Below are 9,737 nucleotides of genomic sequence, written 5' to 3'. Positions count from 1 at the left end.
TTGTTTCTTTTTATCGATTTCTTTATTAATTAATAACTTGTTTCTTTGTTGTTGTATTTGTTCTCATACAATGATTTCTTAAATCCTTATTAATAATAATTTATTATTATTTTTTTTAATTTTTAAATTTCTCTTTATTTCATAATGCCTTTCAAAATGTTTTGTGTTTGTGTGGAAGGAATGGTTTAATTTCATTTTTGTAACTTATAATTTAAAAAATAACTTTTTCTTATTTAAACAATTTGTTTCTTTTTGTGTTTGTATCATTTTTTTTAATAAGAAATAAATTAATAAGAAATATTTCAACTATGATTATGTTTTTTTGTTTTGTTTTGTGTTAATTGTATTTTTGTGTATGCGTGTGTATTTTTATTGTGTAAGTGTAGATGTGTGTTAAGTGTAAGTATTTATTGTATTAGTATCACTACATACATTAAGTAAGTATCCTAAACTATAGTTTTTTTAATAATAATAATAATAATAATTTTTTTTTTCAAAGTTAAAGAGAAAACCTAGTAAAAATATACTAAGTTTTACAAAAAGGAAACGTAAAATTAATTCTAAAAATCTAAGGAAACAATTTGGGGGGGGGGGGGGGTGGAAATTTGTTATAGGTTAGGGGGATATTAGTAATTAAAGCTTTGTATGTTTAACAGTATCGGTCCAATAGTTTTGTATTGTCATGGCCTCCAATGAATTCAAAAACGAATCATTATCCAAGCTATACATTTCATCTGAATTATCCTGCAAGTAGAAGAAAGAGAGAGAGATGGGTGAGGTGTGAAATTTTTATTTTCAAAAATAGATTTTTTTGGATACTCACACTAACACGCATCGTGCTATCGTCGATATAAACACTGGAGTCCGGCTCACTTAATGCCTGTGGCTTATTTAAGAATCGACGACGATATAAAACCATACCTATGGTACCCACTGTACAGCAAATACCGAATACTGTAAAACAGATTGCTGATATTGCACCGACATCCATGAAATAGGCGCGCTGAAAAAAAGTAAGAAAGTTTTGAAACATATTTTAAGGGATATTCTTTAAGGCGGAAATGTTTATTGGCGGGAAGAGCTCCGGAAGATTTGTAGAAGGGCTTATGTGGCTATTATGAACCTATATATATTGCCTCTAGAGGTTCTGCTGCTTATAGGAAGCTTGTACAAGGTCCTCAGTCAATAGGAGATCAATACCATGGTATCAAGAAGTTTTCCTGATTATAGGACTTCGTCTACAATCTGGTGTAGAGGGCTTTCTGCCACTGGAAGACCTTTTTCCTATAAAAGTCCTGTTCAAGGACAGGTCTGTTGACCATAGTCTCTAGTCAATTGGAGACTTGTAGAAGGTCTTTTACACCTGCTGAAGGTCTTCTGACTATAGAAGACCTGTAGAAGGTCTTCTTACTATAGAAGACATATAGAAGGTCTTCTGACTATAGAAGACCTGTGGATGGTCTTCTGCCTATGGAAGACCTGTAGAAGATCTTCTGACTATAAAATGACATTTAGAAGGTTTTCTGGTTATAGAAGACCGGTAGACCATAGTCTCTAGTCAATTGTAGACTTGTAGAAGGTCTTTTAAACCTGATGAAGGTCTTCTGACTATAGAAGACATGCAGAAGGTCTTCTTACTATAGAAGACCTATAGAAGGTCTTCTGACTATAGAAGGCCTGTAGAAGGTATTTTGACTATAGAAGACCTATAGAAGGTCTTCTGCCTATGGATGACGAAAATATAAGGGAATATCTTCTGACTATAAATAAACATCTAGAAGATCTTTTGGCTATAGAAGACCTGTAGAAGGTCTTCTACCTATAAGACGCATGTGGAACGTCTTCTGAGTATAGGAGACCTTTAGAAGAACTTTTTTCTATAAAATACCTGTAGAAGGACTTCTGACTATAGAAGAACTGTAGAAGGTCTTCTGCCTATGGAAGACGTGTAGAAGATTTTCTGATTATAGAGGACCTGGAGAAGGTCTTCTGGCAATAAAATACCTGTAGAAGACCCTCTGACTATAGAAGACCTGAGTATAGGAGACCTTAAGAGAACTTTTTTCTATAAAATACCTGTAGAAGGACTTCTAACTATAGAAAACCTGTAGAAGGTCTTCTGCCTATGGAAGACGTGTAGAAGATTTTCTGATTATAGAGGACCTGTAGAATGTCTTCTGGCTATAAAATACCTGTAGAAGACCCTCTGACTATAGAAGACCTGTAGAAGGCCCTCTGGATATAGAAGACCTGAAGAGGTCTTTTGGCTATAGAAGACCTGTAGAATGTCTTCTGGCTATAGAATACCTGTATAAGATCTTCTGGCTATAGAAGAGCTGTAGAAGGTTTCCTGACTATAGAAGACCTGTAGAAGGTCTCCTGACTATAGAAGACCTATAGAAGGTCTTTTGACTATAGAAGACCTGCAGAAGGTCTTCTGCCTATAAAAGGATATGTGGAAGGTATTGTCTAAAGAAGACCTGTAGAAGGTCTGCGGAAAATATGAGACTTGTAGAAGGTCTTCTGGCTAAAGTAATCCTGTAGATAATCTTTTGGCTATAAAACACACGTAGAACGTCTTCTAGCTATAGAAGACCTTTTGAGGGACTTCTGGCTATAGAAGACCTGTAGAAGGTCTTCTGACTGTAGAAGATCTTTTGAGGGACATCTGGCTATAGAAGACCTGTAGAAGGTCTTCTGCCAATTGAAAATCTGTAGAAGGTCCCCTAAGTAAAGAAATCCTTTAACCCATCGAAAACCTACAAAAGCACATCTGTATTTAGAAGACATGCCGAAGATATAAGGACCTGGGGATAATCTGCTGTCTATTAAAGAAGAAGCTATAAGAAAACCTACTGTCTGTGGAAGGCCTGATATTCTGACAATAGGCGACCTATAAAAGGTTCTCCTTCTATAAAAGTCATGCAAAATTTAACTGTATTCGGAAGACTTACTGAAGATCTTGTTCTGCTGGTTACAGAAGATCTGTTGAAGGCCTCCTGTTATGGGTGGCTCGTAGAAGGTGTTCTATATATTGAAGAATTCCTGCAGAAGAAGGCCTGCAGAAGATCTACTTTGTGTAGAAGTCTTGACAAATTCTTATTTCTTTAGAAGTCTTGAGAATTTATTATTGTCTTTCAAGGTCTTGAGAACTTCTGCTCATTGAAGTACTACAATTTGCCTTCAGTTAAATCCCCTCCCCTCTCTCAAAAAAAAAAAAAAAAAAGAATCACTCACCTGTACAGACAACGCTTCCGACGATATATTACTCTCTTCGCTGTCATAATCATTGACAGTCGTCGAGGCCGAACGTGTCAGCAAATTTTTCGATTCCGGCGAATAATTGATATAACCGGGCGGTTTATAATCAGCCGATAGGCCCTTCGATTGTCTGCGTCGTGGTTCGTTTTCATCGCGACGCAAATCTTCAGATTTGTGAACATTTTCCAAAGTGAATGGGAATTTGTCATCGGTAACTTCGGTGGTGGTGCCGGTGGCTGTTACACTTAAGGGTGGCGGTGAAACGGCCGCAACAGCAGCATCCATACTTCGCAGCCAATCGCCTGGTGGTGATGATGGCCTTGTGATTTTTGGTGTCCCCGGCGGCAGTTGTGTAACATTATTGGCAATGAGGGCCGATAAAGAATTAACCGAGGTGGCCAAAATTGAGGCTGAGGCCATCATTATGTTGGCCTTTAGCCGACTATCTGAGGAGGGATTATTGAAGTCTTCCGTTTGTGACATTGTGTTGTTGGAACCATCACTGGCATGGAATGGTTCTGTAAAATTTGTGTAATTATTATGATTACGCACACCACTGGAATGAGATGAGCTGTTGTTGCCGCCGTTCACATTGGTTGTGGGTGTACTGGTCATGGTTGTCGACAGGGTAGCTGTATTCATGTTGCTCATATCCTCTGCCGATCTTTTCATTTCATTTTGTTTTCCATCATTTTGCTGGTTTGTTTCTTGTTCCTCCTCCTCCACCTCTACATCTTCCAGATGCAGAGGTTTCACTTTATCTGAAATATCCGTATCGGCATTATTATCATCTTCATCATCATAGTAATAATAATCTTCAAAACCATCGGCAAGTTTTTTGTTATTATTTTTCAAGTTTGACATTTCCGTTTCGGGTGTTAGAGGTGTGGTATTTGACATCGGTTGTTGCGTTGTGGCACTAACACTTTGTAATCGGGTCTTTTCGTCGCCACCATATGTGGTGGTTGCCGCCCTAGCCGCTGAGGCTACTGTGGAGGCATCACCGAACCATGTCAGTGTTGTCGAGGCCTGATACAACTTTGTCACCATTTTCTTTTCCTGTTCATGTCGATTACGTTCCAGTGAACTATCCAAACTTGGATATGCGTGTACAATCATAATGTGGGACATCAAGAGATCTGGAAGGAGGAGAGAGAGAGTGAAAGATGAATTAATATAAAATCACTGGTGAAGAATTAAATCTATAAAAGAGATCTTGTATACCAACAAAATACACCGAGAAAAAAATACCTTCTGTAGAATACCAGCTTGTCGATCTTCTATAGATGTTCTACAACCCTCCTATAAAAAGTAATCTGTGTATATCATGAATGGGCAAAAACATGCACAGATCTTCTTCATTAAATACTTCCAAGGGGTTTTCTATAGAGAACATACCTTTTAAAGGTCTTCTATAAACAAGTCTCCTATGAACAGAAGACCAGCTGTCTTCTGTAGTTAGAAAACCTTTTTCAGATCTAAATACATAAGCACTTCCACAGGTGTTCTATAAAGACTTCCTATAACTCTTCTATAGACCGTAAGGTCCTATGCAGGTCTTCTGCAGGCTAATCGTCGTCTATAGACACCTTCCAAAGTTCGAGCGCAAGATCTTCTATAGGAACGAGACCTTCTACAAGACAGAAGACCTATAGACAGAAGACCTAGTAGAGGTTTTAGTCAGCAGACCCTCCACAGACTTTATATTGTCTGTTGATTTTTTCATTTATTTTACAAAATAAACGGAAGACATTCAATGGGTAGATCAAAAGTGTTATATGGAAGAACATCTTCTACAGGTCTTCTATGGTCAGACCTTGCATAGATCTGTAGTCGAAGATATATTAGGAAATTACCTTCAGTAGTTTTGCTATAAATGGAAGGTCTTTACAGGTCTTCTTAAGACCGTAAACTTTCTCTTCGAAGCTCTTCAGACTTTTACAGGTCTTCTACAGTCAGAAGGTTTGTATTCTATAGACCTCTTGCAGGTCTTTTGTAGACAGAAAATAATCAACAGGTCTGCTATATACCGTAGACATTCTGCAGTTTCTCTATGAAAAAAGAACTTCTATAAGTATTCTATTGACAGAAGTCCGTCTACAGGTCTTTTATATACAGAAAAACTTCGACCGGCCCTTTAGAGACTGAAAGCCTTTTAAAAGTTTTCAATTGGTATACACCCATAATTAGGTTTTCTAAGGACATTATTGAGACAGAATCTATTGTAATGGTCCTTTGCAGACATGATTTTTTACAGGTATTTTAAAAGCAGAATAGCTTATATAGGCAAAAGTCTTTCTGCAGGTTTTCTATTGACAGGAGATCTTGTAAAAGTCATCTGTAGATGGAACAACGTCTACAGGTCTACTATAGTCGGAAGACTTTCTACAGGTCTTCCGTAGACTGGTATCCAATACTCAGATGAATTGCCACAGAACTTCAGAATATATTCTATAGATCTTCTATATGGAGAATAAATTCTACGGATACTCTACTAAAGGCTCTATTTTATAGATCTTGTATAACCAGAAGATCTCTTATAGTGCCTTTATAGAAGAACTTTTTCATGTACTTTATAGACAGAAGGGCTTCTGCTGGTGTCAATACACATAAACATTTCCACAGTAGATATTTGTATCCCCTTTATTTAACCCTCATCGAATTATGGGTTTTATACCATATGTTTCTTGGGACCAAATCCGTCTGCTTGGCTGGTATCCACAATAATTTTCTAAGACAGTATAACTATTTAAGCAAGTAACCGAACTTAAAAGTTCGAAGATTGGGAATGTCGGTCCACGGCTCCTCTCCCACAATATGGGTTTTTAACCAAGCCTTTATAATGTTTAAAGATGGGACAGATCGGATCAACGCCTCATAGTACCTACTTCATATTTTCAAGTTACTCCTTTTGGGAGCACAGGGATTGCACAAAGCATCGTAATTTTACTCGAATATTCCATATGCTACCTTCGCTGATCATTGTTTTTATACCAGGTAGTTAGAGGACTGATCTTCTGATCAGGTGTTGGGGCTGCCATCTATCGTTGCCTAGAAACAACACTCCCTCGAATTTGGTGCAGGGTTGGCGCTATATTTTGTCGTTTTTATTTTGTTGTTATATTCCTGAAGATTATGAGAATGTCAGGAAGGCTTCGAATAAATTTCATATGGAGTAGGATGTATGCCACTTTTCATATTCGAAAACTCAATTTATTTTGGTTTGGCATACTATTAAAACTGAGGTTATCGGCTCACTCCTTCTCGTTCCGTGTTCATTCTTTCCAGTTGCGACCATAAGGCTTCCGCAAAGTATCGCTATCTTACTCTATTGACGCTAGAGTTAGTTTCGCTAATTATTGTTTTTATTACAGCTAAGTAGATGATTATTCTGCTGTAGCTTGTCCAAGGTTATGAGGCTGACATCTATTGTTACCTGGAATCAACACCATCTTGATTTTTGGTAGAGTTTGGTATTCTTGCTAAATTTAGTGTTGCCATTATTCACTGGATGGCATTATATCCTGTCATATTTATTTTTGTGTTGTCCTACTGTGTTTATGCCAAGGTTGATTATAAGAATGTCAGGGTCCTTTCGGATGCATTTCATCTGAAGTCGCATATAAGACTCTTTTTAAAAATATTCAATTTTTTTAGGAATTTTCCCTTCCTTCGTTGGGATTTGTACCCTTTCGTTTGGTAGTCCGGCACACATTCCACTTCGCTTCACCAACTCGAAACTTTGAACATTATATTTTTACCGTACTTAAATCAAATGGCAGTGGTTTATATAATAATCGGTTCACTTCATCTATTATCTGGTTTATTTTTTCCTGTTACTCCTCTTGGGACCATAGGGCTTGCCCAATATATCGATATATCTTATTCGATTAGTCCTTGTGCCAGTTTCGTTAATCGTTGTTTTTATTCGAGCTAAGTTGTTAATTGTTCTGATGTAGCTTGTCCTACGCGATAGGGATGTCATCTATCTTTTCATAGAATAAATACCTGCATTGAATTGTGCGCAGTGGTTGAGGTCTTTGCTATTTTAGTATTGTTATTTTTCTATGGGTGGCGCTATATTCGTGTTATCCATCTGTGTTGATGCTGAGGTTGTTTATTAGGATGTTAGGGTTCTTTCGGGCGCATTTAAGCTGGAGTGGGATGTAGGTATATTTTTACAATTAATTAATTTTTTTCCACCACTAGTATTCGAACCCTGGATCCTTGAATTTTTGCTGTAGTTGTGATCCTTGCTTAATAAGTGCAGCCATTTTCTCTGGATGTCGCTACCTTCTGTCATTTCTCATTGTCCTCATATATGATGTCAAGGTTTTTTATTACAATGTTAGGTACCTTTCGGATGCATTTCATTTGGAGTGGGATTTTAGCCTCTCGAAACCTTGTTTGAGTCTGGCAAATTATCCCCTTCTAAATGTTCAAAATTTTGAGAATTTGTATGTCTTATATGGAGGAAATAATATTTTTGCTAAACATTAATCGGCCCACCCGTTCTGGTACACCCTCTACAAAGTGTCAACATTTTTTTTTAAATTGTAAATCCAATAGCCCGTTGTAATACATTTACCAGACCTAGATGAAGTCTGAAAATGGGTTCGATCAACTCTTTCTGGTACCTCCTCGAAAATTGTCAAAATCTTATAAATCCAATATCAAACGAATCGATTTTCCGATTCGATCCCAACTTTTTTGAAAATTTCCGATTTAAGCCGATAAATCGTAATGTTTTTGTGAAACCAAATATGGGACTTATCAGTCCACACCTAATTTTTATTTTTTAACAGATTTCAGACATGTTTTTTCTAACTATTTGATTCTGATTTAATATTATTAGTTCTCATAGGGTAGTAAATTTGCCTTAAAAATTATAAAGATCGGTCGATATTTGGGTATAGTCTCCAAATAAAGGTCCAGCGCTATTTCATGATCATTGGCGTATTTTAAAAGCGAAGAGACCTCATTTCAGCATTGCGATGTGATTGATAGAAATGTATCATGCCGTAGTCCCCAATGCTTTAAAAGACCCGATCGATTTTAGGTATTTTGAATGACTACCTCATGATAAAAGGGGTCTCGTCCGAACTGACGACTTTACTTCTTCAATTTTATATTTAAATAACTTATTTTCAAGGAATACTCACTACAACTTAATGTTATCCAGAACCAATGGGACCACCAATAGAAGGTCATGATGTACTCCGTGAGATGTTGATATTGTTAATGAAAGGAGAAACTGCAAAGAAACGAGAAAATAAAGAGAAATGAATTATAATAAATTGTTATTATTATTTAAAAAATGTGACAAAGGAAATACAGGAAAGTGAATAATTTTTAACAACAACAACGATAAATATGGTTTACAGAAAAAAACTATAGGAACGTATTATACAGCCAAAAATTGCATCATTGTCATCGTCGTATGCGACGCAGTTTGTCTGTCCGTCCGTCAATTACCGAGTGCTTTAAACGTGTCGAATAAACAAATTTAATTTTCAGGTAAAGGTAAATACATTTTTGTGGTTGTTGTTTGTTACCTCTCCACGACTTAATCACCACGATAATCATGGTAATGATGACGATGATGATCATTGACATTAACAGACTTCCACAGCCAGTAAGGCAGCCAGCCTACCAATACCAACGTCGGTCGGGGGAATACTCTTTGCCGTAATTAAAAATTCCAAGCGCGGGAGTAACAGCTTGGAATGATGAACTCAACTTTTCAACACATCACGGTTAAGTTATAAAAAACATACAATCGGGGATTAAAGGTTTTTGTATGGCTTATTATTTCGGTTAGGATCTGGTTTGTTAGTGAATATTTTTGAATTTTGAAAATCTGTCATTAGTGGATCTTAGAATAATTTCTTTTGGAATATGATCAGGTTGAGGAAGTGTGGATTATTTTTTAAGAAGTGATTGTTGCTTTAGAACCGCTCTTAAAGGTTTAATTTTGTCAGGAGGCTCTCGACTGCATTTGAAAAACGGAAATGCAGCTGGGACCGATACATTTACTTCAAAATATGGATATATGATAAAAATGTTTTTCTCTATGTATTTCATTATTCGTTACACGTCTAGAAATGAGGTCATGGGCGAAAGGGACCCTTTAGAATATCGTGAGGACTTTATGGTAAAACCCAAATGAATATAAGACTAAGGAAATTATAAAGCTAATCAAAAGGAAATCTGCAGGCTGTCTGGTACATCTCACAGGACATCTCAGCCTGCAGGCACATTTATACAAAATTAGGTGCGAGGTTGTAGAGCATGTGGGGAAGACAGCGAAACGTTGGAGCACTTTCTATGTCACTACCAAACCTTTTAACCCAATGCAAACGACCAAAACCGTTTGGAATGGAAAAGACTGAAAGATTTCACTAAGAACTCCGAATTCGCTTTGCAAAAAAGCAGACTGAGTGATGTTTTCACAGGAAATCTTAGTCGGCAGGGTC

General features: G+C 36.9%; 1 protein-coding gene across 1 annotated transcript; it reads right to left on the bottom strand.

Annotated features, from left to right (window-relative positions):
* Nucleotides 1-626: 626 nt before the first annotated feature.
* LOC133327082 (uncharacterized) lies at nucleotides 627-8,499 on the bottom strand. Its single transcript, XM_061535659.1, has 4 exons — nucleotides 8,424-8,499; nucleotides 3,238-4,400; nucleotides 824-1,003; nucleotides 627-744 (listed from the first exon to the last, which is right to left on the bottom strand). The coding sequence occupies exons 1-4, from the start codon at nucleotides 8,470-8,472 to the stop codon at nucleotides 634-636; spliced, it is 1,503 nt and encodes a 500-aa protein (XP_061391643.1). The 5' UTR covers nucleotides 8,473-8,499; the 3' UTR covers nucleotides 627-633.
* Nucleotides 8,500-9,737: the final 1,238 nt, after the last annotated feature.

This window comes from Musca vetustissima, unplaced genomic scaffold (genome assembly GCF_032173495.1).
Source record: "Musca vetustissima isolate MV318-11 ecotype Yass unplaced genomic scaffold, APGP_CSIRO_Mvet_v1 utg4859, whole genome shotgun sequence".
In the NCBI taxonomy this organism is placed as follows: domain Eukaryota; kingdom Metazoa; phylum Arthropoda; class Insecta; order Diptera; family Muscidae; genus Musca; species Musca vetustissima.
The sequence above is the reverse complement of the archived record's forward strand: the minus strand, read 5'-3'. Positions and strand labels throughout refer to the sequence as shown.

Excerpts from the sequence above, each read along its gene's own strand:
- LOC133327082 (XM_061535659.1), bottom strand. The coding sequence starts at position 8,472 with ATGACCTTCTATTGGTGGTCCCATTGGTTCTGGATAACATTAAGTTGT. Across the intron at positions 4,401-8,423 it reads CTGGATAACATTAAGTTGTA|ATCTCTTGATGTCCCACATT; the intron begins GTGAGTATTCCT and ends TCCTCCTTCCAG. Across the intron at positions 745-823 it reads ATAGCACGATGCGTGTTAGT|GATAATTCAGATGAAATGTA; the intron begins GTGAGTATCCAA and ends TTCTACTTGCAG.